Genomic DNA, 27,797 nt, shown 5'->3' with positions numbered 1-27,797 from the left:
GTTTCTGGTAACTATAACAGGTACAAAATTTTCAGCGAGAGAGGTGACTGTCTACATTTATTCCTTTCAACAGTACAGTCTACAAGTCAGAATTTGTATGCAAGGAAACAATCACTCTGCATGACTGGAACAATGGCATAGTCATTTTCTTTAGAACTTCCTTTCAGATTACTCATGTGGATTTTATCCTTTGTATTGTGTTGTAGAAAGTCCCCATTATTTTGTGATCTCACAGAGAACATTCTAAATGAAACTGGCAATATACAGAAAACGCTAAACTCCAGCAGAATGGAATAGAAAGAGTAAAATAAGGAAAATACAGTAAGAATTAAGAATAGCTCTTCCTTTTTTTCTTCCCAAAGGAAATAAGTGATTTTTATCCAGACATTTTTTCATTACTGCAACAATGGTTCACTTTGGCCACACTTCAATGTGCATTAGAGGTCAGGAAAATCTCATGTAAACATACCAGGGCCAATTGTGCTTTTTTTCCCTTGTAAGTCTGGCGTAACTCCACTGATTTCACAAGAATAACTGCAGTTTGGGTCACTACATATAGATTCTGAGCCACCTAACTACAGAAGAATTCTCTGAGATCCTTAGCATTTAAATACATTTAGTACAAATAAATGGAGTCCTCACAATTGAAGGTCACTTCATTCAATCTTCCAACAACATTTTATAATGTTTCTCATGTTACAAATTAAATGTAGAAAAAATATTAAAATGCTTAACAAATGTATGGGCCCAACATAGTTCAGGCCTACTATATGTCTTTCTTCATTCCCAGGTTGACAAAAGCAGGGTGTGCTGCAGATGGATGGTCAGCTCCTTGAGTGCAGCAACTCATTGAGAGCTTGATTGTACTCCTTGAGCATACTCCCACTGAGCTCAATTAAAGCCCTACTGTTGACTTCCAGGGAAGTTGCAAGTGCTCAGCAATTCTCAGGATGTGAGCCTAATATAACAAATGGTTTTGATAGGATCAGTGGGATTAAGCATCAACTCACCTTGATCACAGGGAGTGGTGTTGTGATCTGGGATCTCAGAGTCAGGGGGAATAGTCAGGGAGAGTCAGGTCAGATACACAGAAATTTCTCTTCTGCTCTCACAACTCCATTTGCCCCAGTGACCCTATCCCATCTCCTGATCTCCCCGGTGCCCACTCCCCTCCCTTGCCTTTCTCCTTAAACTCTCGCTCTTCTCTGGCTCCTTCCCCTCAAAAAACAAACATACTTTACTCTCTCCCATGCTAAAAAAAAACCCCAATACACCCCACTTGCCTGTCGAACTACTGCCCCATCTCCCTTACACCTCTAAGCTCCCTGAACATGCTATTTACAAGAACTGTCTGAAGTTCCTCTCTTCCAGTTCTGTCCTGGACACTCCCCTATCTGGCTTCCACCCCTGTGTTCCACTGAAACCGCTCTTGCCAAAGTCTGTAATGACCTCCTCTTAGTTATATCTCAGAACCAGAACGCCATGCTCATCTGCCTTGACCTGTCAGCTGCCTTTGACCTCAAATGCTCTTGAAATCTTGTCCTCCCTTGGCTTTAATGACTTTGTCCTCTCCTGGGCCTCCCCTTACCTCTCTAACTGCTCCTTCAGAGTATCCTCATCCGCCCTGCAGTGGTGGTTCCACAGGGCTCTGTTCTTTGCTGCATTCTCTTCCCTGTCAACATCAATGGCCCTCAGACTGAGGATTGCGAGCTGCAAGCGGCTCTTTAATGTGTCTCCTGCAGCTCTCTGCAGCACATGATATTAAAACACAATGTGATTTAACTATTAACCAATCTAAGTTGTTAACCAAGCAGGATGCTTTTACTATGTTATTAACCAATTAAAGTATTAACCAGTCAGGATGCTTTTACTATGATCACATATTTCCTTGCCTGAGCTATTGAATATATAGTACTATAGTAAATAAAACAAGGAATTCACACAACTGTGGCTATTTTGGGTAATGTTGATAGCTAATTTGGCTCCTGAACCACTGAGGCCTTAGTAGCACTGCACTACACCTTATCTCTGGGTAATCTCATATGTAAACACAAGTTCAACTACCACGACTACTCCCAGATCTACCTCTCTACTCCAGACCCATCTCCTTGTGTCCGAACTAAAATCTCTGCCTATCCATCTGACGTCTCCTTGTGGATGTCTAAATATCAGCTCAAGCTCAACATGGCTAAAACAGAGCTCCTAATCGCCCCTTCCAAAGCTCTCCCTGCTACCACCTTTCTTGATTACTGTGGACAATACCATCATCCTGTCTGTCACTCCAGCCTGCAACCTGGGTGTCATCTTTGTCTCAGACCTCTCTCTAGCTCCTCACATTCAGGCTGTCTTAGTCTTGCAGACTCTTTCTGAATAACATCTCTAAAATATGACTTTTCCTGTGCATCCACACAGCTGAAACTCTCATCCAGCCTCTCATCACATTGTATCTTAATTACTGCAACATCCTTTTCTCTGATAGTCTTGCCCCACTCATGTACATTCAGAATGCTGCTGCAAAGATCACTTTCCTAGTGCATTGCTTTACCATGTCATCCCTTTGCATGCCTTCATTGGCTCCCTCTTCTGTACAGAATCAAACAAACTAGCTGTCTTCACTTTCAAGGCCCTTCAGAGCCAATCCCTACCTTACCCTGTCAACTCCCATTCAGTACTGAAATGTTGACTCCTGCCTCCAATTGGCCCATGATTGACCCTCCATCACTCCCCTGTAAAATTTTCTGACTCCTTTGTGCTTTCTCCCATGCTGCTCCTTACACTTGGGAAGAGCTCCCCATAAACATCCACAGAACTAATACATTATACTCTTTCAAAATCCTCCTAAAAACTCTCTTTGCCATGATACCAACAAAAAACTTTACAGGGGTTAGGCTGCTGGTGTGCTAAGACTATTGCCAACCAGTACTGTCTCATTGTTTACTTGCCCTCCCACAGCTGTCTGTATCCATCTGTTGTATCTTGTCTTATATTTAGATTACAAGCTTTTGGGGGCAGAGACCATCTTTTTATTCTGTGTTTGTACAGCTCCTAGCACACTGGGGCCCTGGTCCATGATGAGGATTCCTAGGCACTGTGCTGCTGCTGCTGCTAATATTAATAAATAAAGGTGTTAAGATGTATCAATAACTTAACTGCCTCTTCAAATGTTTACACTGGGAGTTTATACTTCACTTTGGGTACAATCTGTAAGTATTTTGGATGGTGCACAGTAGCAAGGCACTAATTTGTGTATATCATGTCAGAGTTTTAGAGCAAATGCAACCTCAGTTACTGAAAACAACCCAATGATCATGTTAACTATGTTGCAAATACAAAAGACTGTACCCGGACTATGTACTTCCACCATAACAGGAACCCTCAAAGCTGGTCTTAGCTGAAAAAATAGTAAATAGCCATCTTCCTGAAAGCTACTGTGCAATATTGCAAGCTAACTCCCTGTCTGGGTCTTATCCTGAATCACAGAAGTCAGTGGCAAAACTAACAGATTTCAGTGACACAAGATTGGCCCCTTGCTAGGGTTGCCAACTTTCTAATTGCACAAAACTGAACACCCTGGTCCCGCCCCTTCCCCGAAGCCCCACCCACTGCACACTACATTCCCCCTCCCTCGGTGGCTCGCTCTCCCCCACCCTCACTCACTTTTACTGGGCTGAGGCAGGGGTTGGGGTGTGGAAGGGAGTGTGGGCTCTGGGGTGGGGCCAGAAATGAGGGGTTCAGGGTGTGGGAGGGGGCTCCGAGCTGGGGCAGGGAGTTGGGCTGTGGAAGGGGGTGAGGATTCCAGCTGGTGGTGCGGGCTCTGGGGTGGGTCCGAGGGATTCAGAAGGTGGAAGGGGGCTGTGGGTTGAGGCAGGGGATTGAAGTGGGGGAGGGGGTATGGGTCCTGGGCTGGGGGTGCAGGCTGTGGGTTGGGGCCAGGGATGAGGGGGTTTGGAGTGCAGGAGGCGGCTCCAGGTTTGGGGGGGGGGCTCTGGGTTGGGGCACAGGTTTACCTTGGGCGGCTCCCAGTCAGCAGCGCAGCAGGGCTAAGGCAGAGTCCCTGCCTGTTCTGGAACCGCGCTGTGCTCTGGAAGTGGCCAGCAGCAGGTCTGGCTCCTAGGCGGGGGGGGGGGGGGGGGGGAGGGCAGGAGGCTCCCTGTGCTGCTCTCGCCCACAGGAGCCACCCACCCTGCTCCCATTGGCCATGATTCCCGGCCAATGGGAGTGCAGAGCCAGTGCTCAGGGCAGGGGCAGCACACAGAGCCCTGTGACCGCCCTGCCTAGGAGCCAGACCTGCTGGCCGCTTCTGTGGCGTAGCATGGTGCCAGGACAGGTAGGGACTAGTCTGCCTGAGACCTGCAGCACCGCTGACCGATCTTTTAACGGCCCGGTCGGCGGTGCGGACAGAGCCACCAGGGTCCTTTCTCGACCCAGTGTTCCAGTCCAAAAGCCTGGCAACCCTATCCCTTGCTTATGTATTCCACTAAAAAAGAAGCAACAAGCCACTTTTTGTTTACAGATCCAATATTGCCACTCTCTGACTATTATCAAAGACATTAAGTAAACTCGTGTGTTAACATGCAGTGCGGCCTTTACAAATTCAGTGCAAACACACATCCTTTCATAAGCACCTTCTCATTTTCTAAAACTGATACTTTTTGCCTTTCCCGCTCCTTTGTTTTTTCAAGTTGGGACTTTAACTCTTCCATTTCAAGAACCAACTTGCTTTCCTTCATCTTGGTCATCTGGTCTTGTGTTTTCTCATTATTCTGAATTCTTTGCAGCTGGGCTTTTAACTCCTCCATTTCAACTAACAAACTATCCTGGGGAAAAAGAAAAAAAAACATAAAGCACACTTACTATTATTTTGTATCCATTCTAAATAAATGTTTAACACACCCTGATTCTGTGTAATAAATATGCATTTATACATCCTGGGACAAGATCATGCCTGTAGATCTGCCCCGACCATAAAGGAGTATCACAGCTCTAGTTACAGACTCAAGAGTTCCATGCATGGAGTAGGCTTGGGGTGATATTAGCAGTTCTGTAGATTCAGGGGTCAAACTGGGCTGGGACACATTGTTTTAGATGACTTTGCCTTTTTTTTTTTTTTTTAAAGGCTGCCACCTTGTTCTCTAGAAACAGAGCAATTATTTTAAAAAGTAAGGATGAAATCCTAGTCTCACTGAAGCCAATGAGAGTTTTGCCACTGATTTCAACGGGGCCGGGATTGCACCTCAAGTCTCTAATCCTTATGGTTGCAGAGTAAACCTGGAAACCTTGAAAATGTGACATCAGCATAACGAATGCAGTATTACCTGCCTGCATCTGCACAGAGCAGACTAGGCCTCTAGCCATCATGGGGCTTCAGACTCCAACCCCTGGCCATGAGGTGGTGGGCTCCGATCCCTGGCTCTCGCTGCGTAGCCCCAACCCCCAATCCCACCAGCAGCTGCTGGCCCCAGGCACTAACCCCCATCCGTGCCCTCCAACCCACAGACCTAGTCACTGACCCCAGGAGCTGGTGCTCGGGGTGGGGGCAGCGTGCGGAGCCCCATGGCCTGCCCTCCTAGGAGCCAGACCTGCTGCTGGCCGCTTCTGGGGCGCAGTGCAGTGTCAGAAGAGGTAGCGACTAGCCTGCCTTAGCCGGGCACCGCTGCCGATGGGACTTTTAACGGCCCAGTTGGCCGTGCTGACCAGAGCCGCCGTGACCCAGTGCCTTACATTCCGCAACCAACTACTGGGTTGCGACCTGCAGTTTGAAAACCACTGGTCTACAAGATACTGTCCCGTTTTAAAGTGCAATGAGTAGTCGGTTTCTAGTGCTAGCAGTGATTGCTCATGTGTTGCTATGAGAAGTGCCTCTATATAACATTAATCTTGTGAGGGTATAAAGATTTCTTGAGGGATGACCAGTGTCATGAGATAATTGTTTCAAAATCAAATAACACACAATAATGCTCTTAAAAATGTCTTCTAATGGGGGGGGGGAAACGGTGTTTTACACTCTTATTTTTATTGATTTATATTTTGTTTATTTATGGTGTACCACCAACAGCCTGAAAAATGAGTACATTTTTTTTTTCTTCTTGGAAAAATCAGGAATATAAAGTTTCAAGTTCCTTGCTTTTGTTAGCTGTCTCCTTGGAGAATGAAAAATGTGAAATGTGATCTTTCCCAGTCCTGAATTTAAGACAGGGTCTTAAGACAATTATCTCATGACAGGGTCTTGGTCTTTTGGAACATTCATACCCTAATGGGCTGCGTGTGGCCTGTGGGCCACTACTCTATGGGCAGCCACTGCAGCTTCATGCCCTGCAATGAGGTAAGAGGCTACCTGATCAGGCGATGGGGCTTCCACCTGCAAATCTGCTTCCATCTTCCACCTCCTTTTCTTTGTAAACATAAAAATGTATGTATGTTCCAAAAGACCAAGACTAGCCACACACTCACCCAGACCATCCTTTTCATGAGATGTGAGGGTCAGTAAAAACTTGAGTGCAGCTGCACTTTAATTCTTTCTTTCTATTGTAAGCATTTAGCCATTTTGTCTCTGCTGTTCCAGAGCTCTTGATTGCAATGGCTGTACACTGATGGCACTGTGGATGGGCAGGGTTTTCTTCATCCTCGGGTTTACATATTTAATGATGTCTCGGGACTTGGCTTAATCATATATAAAATCAGATGTACTGGTCATATAAAGCCACCTTATCAGGAACCAGGAGTTGTATTTTTCATTTCTGGAGGAAAGCCTCAATTCAGTCAGTAGGCAAACGGATTAGTGCCCTGGATGCCTATTTACCATTGGAAAAAGCTATTTACAGAGTAAGAGGTTCTCCTAAAATGGTGAGCAAAAATGGAAATCCTATCTGAGGTTTAAAACACTCAGTAACATGCACTGTTTGTGTTGCCTGGGGGTGTGGGATTGTTCCTGAATGTTTACTTGAATATTTTAAATGCCTTATCCTTTTCTTTCGTTAGGTACAGTTTTGAGTAGGAATCAAATAAGACAAAAATAGTAGACGTGCTCTTCCAAACTCTACCCACAAACTAAACTCTATCCTCCCACGGTACAGCAATGAGATGCCATTCACAATAGATTGTTCAGATCTACATACTATGATTGTCCATCAGCTTGATCAGCTGTGAAATAATCAGTGCTTAATTTGTGTCTGGGCTTGCCACCTGGCATCTCTGAGCTTGCTGCATCAGTTATGAATATAAAAAAATTGCTTGAGCCCCAGCACCTCTTTCATTATAAATTAAGCATTGGAAATAATTAATGTTTATATTTATAATTAGGCTTCAGAGTCAACACCTCACAGAGATGAACGGCAGTTATTCACATTTCTCTGAACTATTGTATCAGGCTGCCTGGAGGCTCTGTGTCAACAGGTTCTCTGAAACAACGAGGGCTAGATTTTCTGGTCTGCTAAGGCCACTGTATGCTGAATAAACAGTATAATGTGCACTTAAAGCAGCTGGAGATACTCAGTGGAGCGTTTCCCCTGTGTATGAGGGAATTACTACTGGCAGAGGCAGTTCTTCTACCTTCTGTCCCCCAACTCCTGGTATGAGAGTTTAAGGTGCAGCAAGTCTAGAATCCAGACCTGAAGAGTTGCCAGGTAGTAGACAGCTCCATGGTACCATCCAGTAGAAGCTGTAACCAGTTGTTGCTTCATTACCCATGACACTCTGTGGACACAGACCATGGAAAGTCCCACCTCAAGGGGTCTGAGCCAGCAACCTCATGGCTTCTAATTGGCTCCTCACAATACATAAAACCCAAAGGGAAGTCCAGGCAATAGTGTAGATCTCATGTAGCTGCTACAACCATTCTGGTTCTTGAATTCCTGGTTTTGACCATGGCTTGATCTGGACTTTGCCTCCTGACCTGGAACCTGAATCCTAACTCTGACTCTGACCCTTGGTATTGACCCTGGTCTGGAACCTGACTATGTGAACTCCTCCGCTACTCCCAGCCTCAGGTCTGGCCCTGCCCTGACCCTTGACTCAGAATGCCCTTCTCAGGGTCCCGACAGAGGGGGCGAGAAGGAGGCATGGCAACATGAGCTTTGCTTTTCTTGATTCTCCACAGGCATACGTTAGAGCTGATCCTCTGCAGCTCAACATCAGGAAGTCCTCTGCTTGGACACAGTGGAGAATTAACCCACTAATTTTCAAATGAAAGCTTAGATTCTGGAGCATTAGATGTCACCCATCACAAAAAAGTACTTGGGCTTGCTGAGTTGCTGTGAGTTGGCCCAATTTACCCCTGGCTTTGTGTTGGTTCTAAAAACTGCAGAACAGGACATACTGCTCTCCTTTAAGTAAAGATTAAATTTTTGTTCCCCCCCCCCTTCTCTGATACATCAGTTTATTCCTGAAAGCAGTTTAGCACTGAATAGTCATTAGGGTCTCAAAATCCAGAGCCCGTTGAAGTCAATGCCAAGTACCAGGCCCAGATCTAAAGGGACTTAGATGCTTAAACCCCAGATTTAGGTACCTAAACCCTGCACCACCTAATTCCAGGAAAGGAGTTCCTGGCTGCAGATCACAAGCAGTGATAAGCTCCTCCCTGCCTAATGTTGTGAGAGGGATGGGGCTTAGGCACACCCCCAGTAGAGATATGTTTATGAACTACTGTGATTTGGAGATGCTTCCTCCTAAGGGACTGTGTTGTGAGTGTTACAATGTGGAGATGTGCCCTGGAAGTAGGGGTTGGGAACAGTGCATGACTACGTACAGCAGTTCATCAGAGATGCTTTTCAGTTTGTTTTATTAAAGTTTTATTCCTTTCTCATTCACTGGTTTGTTAGTTAATGAACCCCAATATGGTTACAGCCTTCTTGCCTGGCTAGCTGAAGCAGCTCCTCAGGATGCTAGCTTTTGTGGATCCTGCTCTTAGGCATCCATTTCTCTCCATTCATTATTTAACTTAGGCTTTGCGGATCCTGTGATTTTCAAGGCACCTAAAATTTAGGACTGCAATACTGAGCATTGCAACATCAAGTCCCTTTGTGGATCTGACTTCTAGGGGCTTTGGATCAGTCCTTAGCACATTTGACTAGGAATTAGGAGCTCTGGCTTCTCTTCTTGACCCACTGTGAGACTTCAGGTAAGTGATCACCTCTGTCTTTGTTTCTCCTTCTTTAAAATGGAAACAAAATTTACCCACCTCTCTAATATACTTTGAGATCCTTGTATGGAAAGCGTTCTACACATGCAAAAACATTGTTATTGGAATTATTGTTCAAATAGCTAAAAACATTGTAATTTCCCTCAATTGTCCAGAAAAATCAGGACTGTAGCTTCCTCACAGGACAAGAATGAACCAACATTTACATTTCTGTCACTAATGGTGGCTTATATGAAGTTAGCCAGCAGGTAGGTTCCACATCACACCTTGCCGACAGTATAAGCAAAGTACACAAGTTCTGAATAGGCATGGAGTTTAAACTACCCTGTCAGCCCCAGAGCTGGGCCCTCTAGAGCAGGGCTGGAACAGACTGGCAGAGCAGCATAAGACAGACTCTCCTGTCACTGTCTGTGCTATATCTGTGTTGTGTGTAAGACCACTAGTCACCCACATGTGGACTTCCCTCTCCAGAGACCTCTCAGGTATGTTTCAGGAACAGTAAGTTCACCTTCAAATTTTGAAAGTGTATCAAGGAATAGAAACAAATCACAGACAACAAGCACAATAGAGCCAGTATATATTGTTCACTGTATCCAGCAGATGGCAATCTACTTACAGCACCACATAGAAAACAGCAAACAGAATCTCCTGACTCCTAATATGTGCCCAACAATGAGTGTGTTGAGAGGAAAGAAGCTGACAGTCATAACATATTTTAATTTTGTGTTTTTAAAAAATAGTTTTTAAATGAGTGAATTTGAAAAAGGCACTGGATGGCAAGAAGGCCTTATATAATAAGGTAACGAATAAACCATATAACATTTATTTTGAAAATACTTTCAATTTACACACCCATTCCATGAAAGAGAGTACCTATCGTTTGCTCCCTAACAGATTTTAAAAATACAACTAAACAGAGTACTCCAGGAATTCTTTGACAAATGAGTAATGTAAATCATTAATATTGAACAAGTCAAAGAAAATAAGATAAGAAAATGAGAACAGGAGCAAATTCTGGAACCAACCCCATTCAAGGAAAACTTCATCCTAGATGAGGAATTTTATCTTCCCAGATCTTGACTGTTTGATGCAGATATTCAGGGATGCAAAACAAAGCTTCCTGAATGAGAGAGTAAAAACTGTTTCCTGCATGATTAACCGTGGTTTCTAATGAAAGTGTTAGATCTTTTAAGAACTATTCCCCTACTATTAGAAATAAGACAGTCTGAAAGCAGAAGGATATGAAAGGACTGTTACAGTAGAACCTCAGAGTTATGAACATTTCAGAGTTCCAAACAACCTCCATTCCTGAGGTGTTCATAACTGAACAAAACATTATGGTTGTTCTTTCAATAGTTTATAATTGAGCATTGACTTAATACAGCTTTGAAACTTTACTATGCAGAAGAAAAATGCTGCTTTTAACCATCTTAATTTAAATGAAACAAGCACAGAAACAGTTTCCTTACTTTATCAAGTCTTTTTTTTAAAACCCCCCCCTTTTTTTTTTTTTAGTACTTTACATTTAAAACAGTACTGTACTGCATTTGCTTTTTTTGTCTCTGCTGCTGCCTGATTGTGTAGGTTTGTGGTTGACTGGTCAGTTCATAACTCTGGTGTTTGTAACTATAGTAGAACCTGAGAGTTACAATAACTCTATTTTACTCTGCAGTTATTTATTTCTGCGAAAAGAACAAGTTATATAATGCTTACAGAAGACTGGTTCTACAATTGTTAAATTTAATTGATTTTTTTGTTTTTTTGGTGTGCCAATTTGAGCCCCAATCCTGAAAAGACTTACACCTTCATGCACTGCAAGTAGTTCCATTGCTTTAGCAGTACAATGTATAGTGTAAGATTATGCACATGTGTGAGTCTTTGCAGGATCAGGATGTTGGGGTTATTTGCACAGGTGTGCAAAGCTCCTTTGATTCCCCTTTCCCGTGTCATGCCAGCCACTGCTGAGCTGTGCTCAGTGCTTTATATTCCTAACAAAATCAACTCAAGTTGGATCCCGTATTTACACTTTGTGTGTTTGTGAAAAGCTAAGTAAGCGTAATGTTTCAGGGAATATTTAAATTTGTAAACAACATTTATAAATTAAAAGTAAATAAAATTAGCACTGTCAATACCCATCATTTTCTATCCAAAGGAAAAGCAACATTATCTAATGGAACATTTTCCATGTTATATTTCTGATACTTCAGGTCAAGTCCTTCATTTGTACAAGTCTAGCTGTGTTTCCTGTCAGATTTAAATGGATCTCTTATCTCTTCTGCACTAAAACTAATAGTAAAATCAGACTATTTCCAGACTGCAGTTGCAATCATGGATGAAAAATTGTCACACTGTATGTTGACAAACCAGCAAGACAAGTTAATTCATGAAATTTCAGGTGTACGGCAGCAGGTCGGTACAACTTTGCAACTTTTTTCTAATTCAATAGATTCAACCATATTTCCAGCTTTCTTCAATGCGGGGAAGGAGAAGACATATGGAAAAAAAAGTCTGATTTATAAGAATGTTTATCCTTCCTAGACTAAAACAAGTCTTGTTCTTGGAGACAGCCTGGTATAGGTAATATGCTTGATGAAACTGGATTCTGCAGGCTTCATTAAGTTCTTTCTCTACTGAATCAGTTTCTAGTTTATATCTAAAACGTGACACATTGGGATGTCTTTGTTTTTATCTCTCAAGCAGTTCTGTTATTCAGTGTGATCTTTTTAAAAAGTGCTTTATAAAGATACTCCAATTCTTGAGACCTCAGTAGTACTTTGCAGGAAAAACAACAAAAACAAAAAGTGAAACAGACTTTTACCATTTGTTGCTGCTTCCCTTTGCTCTCCTCTTCTGGTTTGTTCAGGTCTGATCTGCTTCTTATATATGCTTGTTCATTTTTACACATTCCTACCAAACCATCAAGAAAGGAAGCTTCCCCTCTCAGGTGCTGCTGTTCTTCCTGATTTAATAAAAGGAAAAATTAAGTCAGTGCAAGAGTCATTGCACATTTTATAGTGGCAGTGCACATTATGTTTCTTGTTTTCATATGACAAAAAAAGAGGCTCTTGTTAATACTTATAATTCCAAGTTGCTATTGTTTTCATGGATTCTGGCTGTTGCACACCAGCATAACTTGTGCAGTAATTGGTCACACCCAGGACAAACAAGGCAATTTAGAGACAAAATATAAAGGCAGAGAGTTGCTAACCAGCCATTTATTTAGGAGGAGACACTAAGATCCTGATCTTACAGTTACATGCTTGACTTTACACATGGGAGTAGTTTCACTGACTTCAACAGGACAACTTGTATAATGTCAAGCATGTAAATAGCTGTTAGCAAGATAAGAACCTAGGCATTAAAAATATGCCCCCCAAAAAAAGTTTTAGGGGAAAACCCACTATAAGAATAATCCCTTATGGAACAGTTCTTTATCCTATTGATTTTTAAACAGAAAATGATAACCTTCCTATGGAAACTTTGAAATATACTGTAGAGTTCAATAAAGAATTCTATCCCTGCTGTAGAAGTCTATAGGGTGGTTCAAAAAAAAAAAAACCTAAGAAAGGACAGAATTCTCTATTCATGCTATAGATCTTAAAATAATAACCCTATTACATTTCTAAAGTGGCCTGTCGGTTTAGATCCCAGTTCCTCAAAGTACTTAAGCACATATCTAACTTTTAATCATATGACTTCAATGGGACTACTCAAATGCTTAGGTTTAGGTTTAGGACCTCACTGAACTGAGGCTCTATTCTCTAAGATTTCCAGGAACTTTCTGTAAGGGTAAATCCATAGGTGTTCAGAAAAGGAGAGTTCTGTTTATTGCTGAAGTTCTAAAGGGACGAGGAAGTGAAAAAACTTTTTAAAAAACAGGATTACAGAAGACTAAAGTTGTGCTATGGGACACCATAATTTTCAATATACCATAGCGGAAGTTCTCTTCTACTTCAAACATTTAGAGCCAGATTTCACCACCATACTGCGTAGCACCTTATTCTAGAGGCAAGTCTGCTTTATTTTAAAGTGGATTTTGCAGTACAATATAGACATGATGGAATTACACCAAGGATCAGGTTGGCTTGCAGAGTTCTTTACTGTCTAAAGACCAAACATGAACATTTATTCTTCAGTCATTGTTTCATTACAACAGGGCTCCCTCCAATGAGTATCCAAAGGCCTCAGCAAAACATTCATTATTATTTTGGGGCACTTAAAATGCTGTATAATAAACATGCCATACCATGTCATGTCATTACCTCTAACATGTCACTAACACTAATGCCACCAAAAGTGAAAATACTGGAAAATTGTGGGTGGGTGTGTGGTGTGGGGTTATATTCTCTCTCTTTTAAAAAAAAAATCCACACCTTTCCATTATTTAGGTTTCAGCCACCTCACCTCATGTCTCATTACAGCAAAAAAGTAGATAGCAACCAAACAGAATTAGAAAAGATGAATGATTCCATCTGGAACTGAATAGTGTTGGTTCTGTTTAAAGTTCCCTCCTTTCTTGCAATGCCCTCTGATCCACATACGCACACTGATATGCAGCATAGGGAATAACAGGAGCACATTCCTCTGAAGTCATATTAAAAGGCAGGTATCTTTGACTTACCACAGAGCAGGTTACTTCACTCTCTTGCCCTTGAGCTGGTTTATTATGCTCTTCATATCTTTTCAGCTCAGCTTCTAGCTCCACAATTGTCTTCTGCAAGGCCTCCTTGTCCCTCTTTGACTGCAAAATGAACTTGTCGTACTCATTCTGGATCCTCCTTTCCTTTTTGCAATTTGGACACTCTGGAACTTGGTGTGTCTCGGCTGATAGTCCTTCTGATGCTACCTTTGAAGATGGCAAATCTAACCTGGATTTGTTTTTCAGTTTAATCTCTCTAGTACTATGAAGAGGCACCACTAAAGTGTTTGAGCGAGCCTTGAGGTATCGACTGTGGTCTGTTGTTACTTTACTTTTATCCACAGCAGTAACAGACTGGATGGGTGCTGAAATCTTCTCCGATGGCTTCTCCACCTGAGGCAGGTTGATTTTCTGCCCCCGGATGTCTCTGGAAACATCTAGGTTTGATACATGATCCTTGCAGCTTTTGTACATAGATCTGGAGGGGGTACTGAGACTGAAGTGAATAGGAGGAAAGGAAGTCTGCAGCTGTGGGACCCATTTTTAATTGTATTACTTTCTCAAAAAATAATAGTTAAGAAACAAAACAGCATGATTTTTTATCAAAGCATAGTTAACTCGTAGTAATTTTTGTTGTTGCATTCTCCAATCTCCATTTGTAAGCACAGAACAATAAATAAGATCTCTAAGTACTGAATTAGGGAGATATTCCTAAGGAGGTTACTACCATGGGGTTAAGCCTTTAGCATTCATAAATCTCAAAGTATTTTATTAAGTAAAGTAAGCATTATTATTCTCGTTTTACAAATAAGGATACTGATACACAGGGAAGCGGAGTGACTTGCTCAAATTTACATATCAAGTTAGTATCTGGATCAAGAATAAAACCAAGTTATAGAAATTTCAGAAACTCCTAAGTGACTTGCAATCATAAATCATTTAAGCGCTTTTGAAAATACCACTCCAGCTCTCCTGGTTCTCCAAGTAGGACACCAACCACTGAACCACTCTGCCTACCATGAAGTTAACGGGAATTTAGCTGCAGTAAGGAATGACTAAGAAATGCAGGATTTGTTAGGTACAGAATTCTTCCCTAGATTATTTATATAGTACTGGCACTGAATTCCACAATACATTGAGAGATAATCTACTTACCAGGTTAAAATTCTCATTTGCAGACTCTCTACTTACAGTTGTATTCCAAGTTTTAAAAATTATGGCCTGATTCTCAATTACTTTGCACCTTGTGTAATCATTCACACCCATCCATAGCCGTAATAATGGCATATAACTCTTATACAGTGCTTTTCATCCACAGATCTCAAAGCATTAGAGCCAATTCATCCCCGTGCTAGTGCTCAGTCAGGGGGAAGCCAATGCACCTTCCCTATTCTGGGGTTCTTGGGGGTTAGATCAAGTCAAACACAGTTAACAGCAGCCTTATGGGTTGCCCTAACTTGCACCGCATCTGCAGTGGCCCATACAGGAGCTGTGCCACCCAAGAACAGCTGGAGTCATGACCACCTCACCTCAATCTGCACCCAACTTGCTTCAGGCACCAAAGGCTCCTGGATATTCCTTGTGGAAGTCCCTATAGCTGCTTTATTTCCCCTTTGTGCCATCATGGCAGAAAAAAAGGGGCCACAGGGCAGGGATGAACTCCCTCTGTGAGTGCAAAGTGGGTGCAAAATGCTACCATTCTGATTTGATATTGTTTTATAGTCATTTTACACAGGTGTAAATGGCTATCCACAGTGCAGAGCTCTGGAGAAATCAGACCTTCCTAGTAATTTTAAAGTAACACTGTCTGCCTGAAATCTAGTCCATTTAGAACAAATGAATTCAATGTACAGTCATTTCAGTTACTGGACTACACCTGCCCCGGAGTCCCCTTGTCAATTCTGTGATTTTAAAAATCACATTTTCTTATCTTTTTTCTTTCCCCTGATGCTGTATGAAAACCACCCACAAAAAGCAGAATCTGACTAGCTATACAAGGAAATAGTGAAAGACTGTACATCAAGTGCTGTCAAATGCACAAAGTAATCAAGCTGGAAGAAAGATCTCATTTTGCTATAATAACCTTTGGTGCTAACTAAAATAATAGCAGGTAAAAAGTTTTCAGACAGAAGTGAGATTTTTTTCAAGCAGATAGTGTCCCTCTAAGAGGTATAAATAGGACTGGGAAAAGGGAGTGAAATAACTGGCTGACAAAGATTCCAACCTCAGCCAAAATAGTACACCAAAACATAAAAACGGCAGAAACAGTAAGCCTTGTAGCCCTTTCCAGATTAATAGATCAAAGGAATAAAAGGAGTATGGGGGGAAAAAAACCTAATTTTTTTAAAGTGCAGATAATTACGGAAATACTAGCGTTCCAAGATGAAACAAGAAGAGCCACATAAGAGACAAATAGAAGTGTCAAGAATTTTTACACACGCTTACTTAACCTGTGTAGTTTTCCACCACCTTCAACTTGGTCTTAACCTTACAGGGCTGATTCTGCTATCATTTGCACTAATATAATTCCGGAATAATTTCACTGAAGTCAACAGCATTACACTCAAGTAAATCCTGTGCAAGTAACAGGTAAAAACCAGGCCCAAAGTTTTAAGCATCAGGGAGTACAGAAAACATGTTCAACTTGAATGCAGTTGTAACTGGTCTAGTACGCAAACGCTTTGGCTTTTACCTTTCTTGCATTTGTAGTCTCAAATAATCCACTTTTTTTCCTGGGATTCTTCTGAGCAGAAAGTGCACAGAGTGTCTTCAATTAAAACAGAAATAGCAGAAGATCAACAAAGCTTTTCACCAGACTAATACAAACAAACCTGTTGTATTGTACCAGTTTATATGTTTTTTTCCATAGATAAGATCCTCTATGAGTAAAACTGGTAAAAGACATTTCATAAAGCACTTTGAGTTCTGAACTGAAATACAAAAGTCTGATCCACTTTATGTAAAGAGTAACCCTTTCATACAGGCCACATTGCAGAGACTGACATTTGAAAAGTGTTCTAATTCACCAGGAAGGTAGGTTCAGAAAGCTTCACACATATCCCTTCACCACAGTTTTGAAATGAGGTTCAGCTAAATCAATTACATGTACAGCTTTTATTTTTGTACATGTTGTTACTGTCACTCTTATCAACATAATTAAATTTCTCAAACTCAGATTTATAATAATTGAAAACCATTGATGCAATGCAGTCCTATTGTTGTATTAATTTAATTGACACCCAAGGTCTAAGCTTTTAACCCTGGGTAAAAAATATACCACTGATATACCATCCTTCCCTCAACCACAACACACTTCCTGCAATTTAAAGGGGTATTTGTGCACTGTTTAGTGTGCACTATATTTAATTGTAATATATTGTCAAGCAAGATAATGCAATGAAAAAAATTAAATGTGACTTATGGGTATGGCTGATATGGTTGAATAAATTAGTTGATGGATAGTGGTGAAAATGATGAAGTGAAATATGTGTGAAGGCTGTTCAATTAGCTTGGTTCACTAGCAGATCTTGCTTTTGTCACACTTAGCTGGCTTCCCTCCACTTTTTCTTTCCCCTCCCTATTAGGTTCTGATGTCTCTTTTTCCCCAAAGTAGTTGTTTTCAGTGTCTGCTTCTTTTTTTCCTTCTCTTCCCTTATTCCTCTCTTGCCGTCTCTACACTGTGTTCTCTGCCTCTCTCTCCCTTTTCCCTCCCATTTCTCCAGACACCATCTAAATCATAGGCACTGATTCCACGGGTGCTCCAGGGCTTAAGCACCCATGGGGAAAACACAGGGGGTTCTCAGCACCAATCAGCTGGCAGAAGGCACTTGGGGGAGGGAGGAGAGCAGCGAGCGGGTGGGGGGCATCAGGGAGGAGGTGGGAAGAGATGGAGTGACAGAGGGGCCTTGAGAGGGCGGAGCAGGGGCGGAAAGAGGCAGAGCGAGGGCAGGGCCTCAGGGGCAGGGTGGGAGGCAGCACAGCGAGGGCAGGGCCTCGGAGGCGGGAAGAGGCAGAGCGGGGGTGGCTCGGGGAAAGAGGTGGAGCAGGTGCAGGGGCCTTGGGGTGGAACACTCACCAGGAAAAATAAAAGTCAGCCCCCATGCTTGAAATACCTTACCTCTCTTATTGTAGCCCATCTCATCCCCCCACTCTTGCTCACCCTCAAACATCTCCGTGCATCCACCCATATTCTCACCTAAAGGGCTTGGAAATATTACCAGATACCTACTAGTCAGACTTGCTAGTTACTGGCCTGTACAAAAGATGAATGGGTAGGAATTGGCCAGGGGTAATACTGAGGTAAGAGACCAATCTCCCCACTGCTGCCAGGAAAGAGGAGGATGCTGGAATTTCTACCTAGATGCTGTCCCTGGCCCCCTCTTTCATATCAGTCTCTAGCTACTAGATGACAGATAAATGTGAAACTCTCTGAAAGTCCTTGATTAGGTGGGGTCTCCACTACTCTAACTATATCTTTGTTTTTGAGTAATCCCTCTCAGTGAATAGCTCCATTGCCTGCTTTGGCTCAGAGTTCCCAAGCAACATTAGGGTGAAGTGGACCTTAATTCTTGCCACTTTCACAACTGCGTACAGGATTCTGAATAGCAACAGACACAACTGACAAGACTGTTTAGCTTTTTCGGTGCTGCATCTTGGGAAAGCTTTGAGCAACAGCAGAAACATTGCATTTGGACTGTCCATTTGCAGACTCAGGAAGACAGCACTGCATCAGTTTACATACTGCTCATGTTTATAATGGTTAGAAATTTGAGGCCTGATTCACCTCTTGTTTATGCTATTTTAAATCAGAAATAAGGCCATTGGTAGTCAGTGTCAGACTAGTGGGGGGGGGGAGCAAGACCCACATTTTTTGTAAATGAAAATTTACTTTCCACAGAAATTGATCAGAAAGCTTCACCATGAGCACATGGATTTTTAAGATCTGCTGCAAATCACTGCCAAGAAAAAAAAATTATACCTGGTAAGCGCTATCTTGCATTGAGGTGGTTTTCATAGCTTGACTTTTCATACACTCCACTCTACTAGCAAAACTCCATGCCCATAGGAAACGATGAAGAGCAATAGCCAGGAGAGCTGAAAACAAAGAACTGTGTGAGCTTCGATGTTGTTGGTAAACATATTTTACGATACTTCAGTGGGATTTTCAGTCACTTATGCACTTTTCAAATCCCACCAATAATTCTGATGCACAAGGAATTACATGCAATATCCCCATTAAAAATAACAGCAGTAGTATTCATGAGTAGGGCCCTACCAAATTCACAGTCCATTTTGGTCAATTTCACAGTTGTAGGATTTAAAAAATAAACTTCATGGTTTCAGCTATTTAAATCTAAAACTTCACAGTGCTGTAATTGTAGGGGTCCTGACCCAAAAAGGAGTTTTGGGGGGCTCACGGGGTGGGGGCTTGTGGTACTGCTACCCTTACTTCTGCGCTGTTGCTGGCAGCCACACGGCCTTTAGAGCTGGGCAGGTAGAGAGCAGCAGCTGCTGGCTGGGGTCCCATCTCTGAAGGCAGAGCCGCTGCCAGCAGCAGCGCAGAAGTAAGGATGGCATGGTATGGTATTGCCACCCTCGAGTCAGCAGGCGCCACTCTCCGGCCACTCAGCTCGATGGCAGCGGCGCAGAAGGAAGGGTGGCATGTCATGGTATGGTATTGTCACCCTTACTTCTGCACTGCTGCTGGCGGGACGCAGCCTTCAGAGCTGGGCACCCGGCCAACAACCACCATTCTCCGGCCGCCCAGCTCTGAAGGCAGCGCAGAAGTAAGGCCGGCAAGACCACAACCCCCTTAAAATAACCTTGCAACCGATCCGCAATTCCCTTTTGGATCAGGACCCCCAATTTGAGAAATGTCGACCTCCCCTGTGAAATCTGGATATTATAGGGTAAAAGCACACAGAAGACCAGATTTTATGGCGGGAGACCAGATTTCACGGTCATTGACGTGTTTTTCACAGCCTTGAATTTGGTATGGCCCCAGTCATGAGGTAAATGCTACCACGGGCACACAACTGACCCAAATCTGGAGCTGGAGTGCTTAAAATCACAGGTGCACTCAGTGGCTGGGGGGAAGGCTGTGTCACCTGTCACTTTGTAATAGCTCCTTTAGCTTAAGAAGGACAATGATGGGCTTTTCAGGGAGTCCTAAAGTTTGTACAATATAGGGTTTTTAGGGTGGATGTTGTCTCTTGCTTTTTGCACAACAAAAACCTGTAGAAACCACAGAGTCAGAGTTTAGAGCACTCTCCTGAGAAGTGGGAGACCCCTATTCAAATCCTTTGTCCCCCTCTGGCAGAGAGAGGGGAATTGGAGCTGGGTCTTCCACACCCCAGGCACGTGCTCTAGCCATCAGGTTAAAAGATACAAATGGACACCACCTCCTCCTCCAGCCATTTTGTGAAGAGTAAGGCAGGCACCAAGCTCATTCCCGCAAGAAGCAGCTTAGGCACCTAGGTCACCTGGCTCCAGTCGACTAGTTTCCATCTGTGGATTGGTAGCAGAGACAGGCACCTCCCTGCAGCCTGTACTTAGGTGCCTATCTCTGAGAGAGGAGAGGGATTTAGTGCACATCCCTGTCGTTGGCTCCCAACTTAGCATGCTAGCTTTTGTGGGTTGCATTCTTAGGCGCCTCTCTCAACACATGCATTGGCTAGGGAGCCTAGGCCAAACTCAGGCTTTGTGGATTGCAGCATTACTCTTGTGATTTTTCTAGGTGCCTCCAAGCACACCTACTATATTGGGCCATAAGGGTAAGAGAGGCGCAGGAGCATCCATCCTCCCCTGGTTCGTGGATTGCTTGAAGGCTTAGAAGAGAGATGAGCTTCCAGATGCTTGGAGTGAGGCAGCAACATGTGCACACCTGGAGAAACTTAGGTGGCTAGGAAATTTTTACGATGAGAATTTAGGCTCCAAGTGAATTTAGGTTCCTACAGGAATAGGTGGTGGCTGAGCAGAGGTTGTGTGAATCACAGTGGTGCCTAAAACTAGCACTTAAGCACCTATGTACATTTGTGTATCTGGGCCTAAGTAATTTTCTGAACATCACACAGCAACTCAACTGCAGATTAAGGCATAAGAATTCCCAAGTATCTGGTCTAATCACTAGATATTTTAGTTTGTTCATTCTTTGGGGTAGGAACTGTCATTTATTATGTGTATGTACTGTGCCTAGAAAAATGAAGCCCCAAGCCAGCAGAGGCCTCTAGGCACTACCATAATATAAGTTAAATAATAGACCCTGCTGCCTCTAGGAATGAAGTGAAAAGACTTGATATGCCTTTGGAAGCATCAGTATCTTTTCCACAGACTTTATTAAAAATGGATTATTAAAATGTTTTGTTTAAATGTTTGACCTTTCTGGCCTGTACAATATCACAAACTGAAACAGACAAGATTTCAATGCCAAAATGCATTGCCACTGCTGGGAGAATATATTAAAAAAAACAAAACAAAAAACCTACACACACTTACAGGACAATCTAAAATATCATTTTAAAATGCTACGAGGATAGATTGCTTCAACATCTAGCCCTGCTGAAAACAAACACAACAGACCATCTGCCAGAAAGAACATTGATCAAAAATGATGAGCCAAATTCACTGCTGGAGTAAGTGGGTGCAGTCTCATTTATTTCAATGAACTTAGCCAATGTTTCTGTATGTTATAAATTGTTGAGAGGACACATGGTGCAGACTGTTGGGGGGTGAATGAGATCAAAAACACTGACATTATTAGAGTGCTCTCACTGAGAGTAATATATCAATTTCAGCACATATATATTTATAGACTCAAAACCCAAGAATGTGGCAGCTATTCACTTGGGTCAGTATAGTTTAAAGGAAAAGGTAGGATATTTTTACAATGATAAGAAAAATATATGGCCACTATTGCCAGTTTAAGGGACTCTGTTAGAACAATTTCTCTCTATCTAATTTGCCTTATAATTACACTAAATCCTACAATGATTGCTCTCATTTAAGTATTTACTGAATCTGCATTCCTTTGATGATTTTTTGTTTGGTTGTTTTTTTGTGTTTAGAAACCTCCTCTACACTGATTTCTAGATAACCCCCTACAGATTCTAGAAAGTGCGGGGCAGATTTCCATAACTGCGGGCAGATGCCTATTGCCCTCTGTAACAGGACTATCACGGTTCCCTCCCCACTCTGAACTCTAGGGTACAGATGTGGGGACCCACATGAAAGAACCCCAAAGCTTATTTCTACCAGTTTAGGTTAAAAAATTTTCCCAAGGCACAAATCCTTCCTTGTCCTTGTATGGGTACTGCTGCCACTACAAGTGAGTTAGACAAAGATTCAGGAAAGGGACTGCTTGGAGTTCCTGTTTCCCTAAAATAGCCCCCCAAGACAGTTCACCCCCTTTCCTGGGGAAGCTTGAGAATAATCTACCAACCAAATAGGTAAACCAGATTCTTAAAAAACAGAACTTTATTATAAAGGGAAAAAAAGTAAAAGAAGCACCTCTGTAAAATCAGGATGGAAGGTAACTTTACAGGGTAATCAGATTCAAAACACAGAGGATTCCCCTCTAGGCAAAACTTTAAAGTTAAAAAAAAACAAGGACAAACCTCCCTCTTAGCACAGGGAAAATTCACAAGTTGAAAACAAGAAGTAATCTAACGCGCCCTGCCTTATTTACCTACTCTTTTTGCAATACTGAGACTCACTTTAGGATGGTTTATAAGAGAAGGAGTTTTCTGACCTGGTACTTCTCTGCTTTCCAAGAGAACACACAAACAAAGCCTTCCTTTCCCCCCCCCAGATTTGAAAGTATCTTCTTTCCCCATTGGTCAGGTGCCAACCAAGTTATTTGAGCTTCTTAACCCCTTACAGGTAAGGAGGAATTCTAGGCTTCCCTTAGCTGTATGGTTATGCCAAGGACCCATTTCACTTCTAAGTTACCATCCTATGTTACTAGGGCCCAGATCTGCAAAGGTACTTAGGTGCCTACATCTGGAGTTTAAGTTCCATTTTTAGGCACCACTGTGATCCATAAAAAAATATCTCTCACCCACCTCCTAATCCTGTAGGTGTCTGCACTGCAATTAAACACCTGCAGGTGGCCCAGGTCAGCTGACTTGGGCTCACAGGGCTCAGGCTGTAAAACTGTGGTATAGACATTAGGGCTCAGGCCAAAGCTCGGGTTTTGAGACCCTCCCACCTTGCGGGTCCCAGAGCTTAAGCGCCAGCCCAAGCCTGAATGTCTACACTGCAATTTTGCAGCCCTGTAGCCCGAGCCCACCAAGCCTGAGTCAGCTAACACAGGCCAGCCACAGGTGCTTAATTTCAGTGTAGACATACCTATATTTCTGCTGTAAAAGTTTCCCAGGCACCTATATTTCTTCCTCTGCTGCTTCACTTTAGACATCCAGACGCCTATCTCACACCTAAGCCCTACTACAATCCACAAACCAGGGGAAGATAGGTGTTCCTCCACGTATCTTTCCCAAGGGCCCCAGTCCAGTGTGCAGTCTCTGAGTACCTCCAACTTCACACAAAACAGACATGGGGGGAAGGGGCAAGGGCTCCCTCATAGCCCAGTGGCTAGGGTACCAGCCCCAAATGTGGGAGACCCCAGTTCTTTTACTACCTCTGGCAGGGGAGAAGGGAGTTCAGCTAGGGCTTTCTACTTCTCAAGTGAGTGCTCCAACTACTGAACAGCCTGAATTGGGGGTGGGGGGAGATGCTCTCAATCTCTTTTGTTGAAGCTTTTTCACTTTAACTGAATAATTAAATCTTAATTGGCCATAGACAGTATGAGAGTCACTCAACACTCCAGCGTAAAGCCCCTATTCAGGGCAGGCAGAGGGAGGAATTGAACTGGGGGACTGGCCTATTTTCTGGGTGAGTGCCCTAACCATTGAGCTACAGGCTAATAGAGAGGACTCCTTCCCAGCTATTATGTGTGGAGTTAAGCAAGCACCTAACTCCATCTCCCAAGAAACAGCTTAGGCGTCTAAGCCACCTGACCCTAGGAGAGGGGTTCCAGCTGTGAATCGCAAACGGAGATAAGCACCTCCCTGTAGCCTGGACTTCAGCACCTAATTCCACGAGACGGGTGGGCTTAGCAAGCACGAACACACCTCTCACCGACATCTCCCATTGGCTAGCTGAGGCAGCTCCCCTCCTAACATGCTGGTTTTGTGGCTCACAGTCTAATCCCCCTATCTCTCCCCATTCATTGTACAGGGAACCTAATTTGTGGATTCCATTGTTATTACAGTGATTTCCTAGACACCTACAAGTTCAGTGCTGTATCACCTAAATCGCTTTGGGGATCCAAGCCTCGCTGTTTGGTGGTATATTTATTCTATACAGGGAACAGCAGGGAGAGCATTCAATATCCTGTCTCTGAATAGGAGAAAGGACCATAGCTACATGCCCTAAGCACAAGGACTGTAGGGGAACCTGACCTGGAAGGAAGTCTAGCTGTGGCTAATTAGGAAATTCCCCAGAACATTATAAGTGTGCTTAGAGAAGTTTGGCCTGTGCTGCTCTCTTGGTGTAGGAAGCAGGTTATGCTAGTTGACACCTCCCCCCAAATATACCACTACAGGAAAGCTATATTTATGAGGACATTTGTTAATGCCACTGATAACATCTGATGAAGTGGGTTATAGCCTACAAAATCTTATGCCCAAATAAATTTGTTAGTCTAAGGTGCCGCAAGGACTCCTTGTTGTTTTTGCTGATAACAGAGAGACAACTAAGACGGGTTTGGGGGGGGGTTGGTGGTTGAGTGGGGAAAATGCTAAATATTTGGCTAGCAAATAGACACGTGTCCGCTTAAACAGAGTTTCTAGAATGTAGACAGCTTTCTGGTGGGCTACTCAGTTATTTCTTTGGCTAATTTAACTTAGAAGCCACACTGATAAAATCCTTTTGGGTTCCTAATTTAAAACTGCCAAAACCTGGCCCTGTTGCCTGCTTGGTGTGGGGCCCAGACCAGCTCTGTGACTATAATGCGCCTAGCAGTCCCTGAAGAGGCCTCACTCACCCTGGCATTGCTCTGTGGCTGTCACAATCTGTCCCTTTTGGAGCAGGAGGGGTGCGGAGTCTGTAACTCCGCTGTTAACTCTTGACAAGTCTCATGATATTTGGTGTTTTTCTTGAAGCCCCAGCTTCCAGAGTCACGTAATTAGGTGACGATATCAGCTCTGATGGGGGCGGGGGAAGTCATGGAAAAAGCTTGAAAACTTGACCCCTATGAACTCTAAAGTCTCAAAACCAGCAGGCCAATATAAAAAAATCTAAATTGTATTTTTTTTTTTAAAAAAAACTTATGATTTTTAGGCCAATGTCATCATGATCCTTGAAGGGTGGGGTTAACAATGCTCTAACTCTGCCCCACCTCTCAGCAAGAGGCTGTATGTGGACAGTGCTCCTGATTTGGGGAGTGGTGGCTAATCTCCAAAGCTGGGTAACAGCCTCCTTTAAAGGAGTCATGTGCTCCTTAATCTCCAATTACTCCAGCTGTCACCCAGGAAAGGGACAGAAATTATCAGGGTTTAAAAGGAATCACGAGAATGGATGACATAAACGCAAACTATGGCCCCGGCCCATAAAAGGAAACAAGACTATCTAGGGAAAGGACCACTCATGTGGGGATCTGACTGCTGCTTATCTTTCTCTGCCATGGCAGCTTAACAGAGATGCTGTAGTAACCCCAAGGGCATTGCATGGAAAAGAGGGAGTGAGTGACAGGCCACACTGGTATTGGGAGGAGCCAACACTCTTCTCTGAGGGATTCCAGCTGCTCTACACCTCTCCCAAACAGTTCAGGATTAGTGAAGCTAATGTAGAGCTGGGTTATATGGTAGTAAATCCTCACAAAATTCTACTTGCCCATCCTGTCCAGATGGAATAATTTTTGTTTTACTGAGTGAGTGAAATGTTAGTTTTTCACTACCATCATGGTACGGGTGGCTGGGTGTAGGGTGACCAGATGTCCCTATGTTATAGGGACAGTCCCGATATTTGGGGATTTTTCTTCTATAGGCGCCTATTACCCCTCTACCCCCATACCGATTTTTCACACTTGCTGGGTGACTTCTGCCTTCACTGATAAATCTCATCACAATTTTGCCAGGCTGATGTGCCTCCCTACTCTCATGAAATCACTGGCTAGGATTTAGCCCTCTGGCTGCAGGAAGTCTCTTGTTTGTCTTTGACTGGGTAGTGAAATACTTGATTTTACCTGTTAGGTAGGGTTTAGGAAGTTGTGGGGCTGGTACCACACCACACTATGGTTTGTCTGACTACTGACAGGGTGGCCTATTATATGAATGTTTTTCTAGGGGGCTAATGTCTGCATTACAAAAAAATACAACCACAACAACTGCAGTGATACTAATTAGCCTGCAGAGGCAAAGGACTGAACGAACATGGAGGCTGAACTGCCCACTCACGGACTACTCATTCTGGGTCAGGACTGAGGTACATAGGCAAGGCCGTATGGTGAAACTTACACTGTAGCAACTCTGTTCTACCTGTCGTGTGGATCAAACTGGCACCATTCACAACACTAAAAGTCACTCTAAAAACACCTCAAATATACTTTGGATAAGCTTGCAAGTCAAAATCCTCCTGAGTAAAATATGATCACACCTGTACGGACATGTTTTCAGATAAATCAAAAGTTATTTTGTTTTCCACCCTAGTTATAAACCCCTGCACTCTGGGGATTATAACAGAAAGGTTGACAGACATTACTACTGCCAAACGAATGGCATCACTAGAATATGATACTAATATGATAAGACTGAAACTTGATAACAGTGTGACTTTCATGCATTAGAATGAGAATACTGTTACTGTCATGTACATCTAACTTAAAACACCAACAGCCAAACTGACAATTTCCACTTCATTTTTATGGAAAGGTCCATGTAGCAAGGTGACCACTCACTAGCACAGCACCTCCTGCTGGTCATCTTGGGAATTAGCTCTTCCAGCCCAGAGCACCCTCTGCAGGCCGGTGTCTCACCTGCCTCAGGGTCCCCGTGTCCCTCCTGGACCCCAGTGCCCTTTTACCTTGAGGTGCTGCCCCCTGGCAGTGCCCCACATTCTGGGTCTCCCCTCCCCAGGGAACCCCCAACCCTCTATCCCCACCTTGCCTCAGTGGCTACTGCCAGTCACCATCTAGCCCCCGGTCACTGGGGCAGACTGCAGCCTGTAAACCACTCAACATCAGCAAGGGGGGTTAGGACCTGCTGCCTTTGCCTATTCCCAGGCTGTATCTCTGCAGCCCCAGTACCTTTGATAGGCCTTCAACAAGGCTTGCAGCCTGGGGGTTTACCAGGCTGGCGCTTCCCAGCTCCCTTTGCCCCTCCCCAGCACTGCTCCAGTTCAGGTACCTTTCTCTCAGGCAGCTAGCCCTTCTCCCTCCAGGGCTAGAAAGAGACTTTTCCCAGCTTCTGCCCCACAGCCCTCTTATAAGGGCCAGCTGGGTCCTGATTAAGACAGCCAAACCTGTGGTCAGCTACACAGTCAGCTTCCCCTAGCTGTTCTTAATCCCTTTTCCCAGCCACAGCCCTCTCCAGGGCTGCTTTAACTCCTTCAGGGCTGGAGCGGGGTGACCACCCCGCTACAGTCCACAAAAAATGCTTCACATGAGAAGAGGCACTGATCTATTTATAGTCAAAACAGCTGGTTTTTACACTCCAGGTCATGGCCTCAGGACTGCTCCAACTCCCGTTTGTGCCTGAATAGTCTGTGTACAGAGTTACCTTGTGAAGCGCTGAAATGTGTAGCCTCTTTCCCAAACAGCGATATTGTTGGGTTATTTTTTTTTCACTTTGTACAAACACCTTTTATATGAACACAGCTTTAATGCTGACCTTTTCCCATTTGGACAGGGTCCGTAGCCTCTTTGGTAGGATCAGAGTTTCAGACCCTGTCTTGGCTTGCTTTGAAAAACAAAAAGTACAGAAGAAGCTTTTCACCATCTAGTCCACAGCTGCTTTCCCCTCCATATCC

The 27,797-nt window shown here is 43.4% G+C and overlaps 1 protein-coding gene across 1 annotated transcript in view; it reads right to left on the bottom strand.

The window, feature by feature from the left end:
- LOC125633464 (uncharacterized) overlaps nucleotides 1-27,797 on the bottom strand; it is a 92,392-nt gene that overhangs the window by 25,622 nt on the left and 38,973 nt on the right. The window contains exons 4-8 of the mRNA XM_048842766.2: nucleotides 18,754-18,869; nucleotides 16,468-16,542; nucleotides 13,758-14,271; nucleotides 11,955-12,095; nucleotides 4,626-4,817 (exon numbers count right to left, since the gene is read on the bottom strand). Of these exons, the coding sequence (XP_048698723.2) occupies nucleotides 4,626-4,817; nucleotides 11,955-12,095; nucleotides 13,758-14,271; nucleotides 16,468-16,478 (858 nt within the window). The 5' untranslated portion in view covers nucleotides 16,479-16,542; nucleotides 18,754-18,869. The remainder of the gene's footprint in view (nucleotides 1-4,625; nucleotides 4,818-11,954; nucleotides 12,096-13,757; nucleotides 14,272-16,467; nucleotides 16,543-18,753; nucleotides 18,870-27,797) is intronic.

The sequence above is a fragment of the Caretta caretta genome, chromosome 3 (genome assembly GCF_965140235.1).
Source record: "Caretta caretta isolate rCarCar2 chromosome 3, rCarCar1.hap1, whole genome shotgun sequence".
Taxonomy (NCBI): Eukaryota; Metazoa; Chordata; order Testudines; family Cheloniidae; genus Caretta; species Caretta caretta.
Note: the sequence above shows the minus strand (reverse complement) of the source record. Positions and strands in the feature narration are given on the sequence as shown.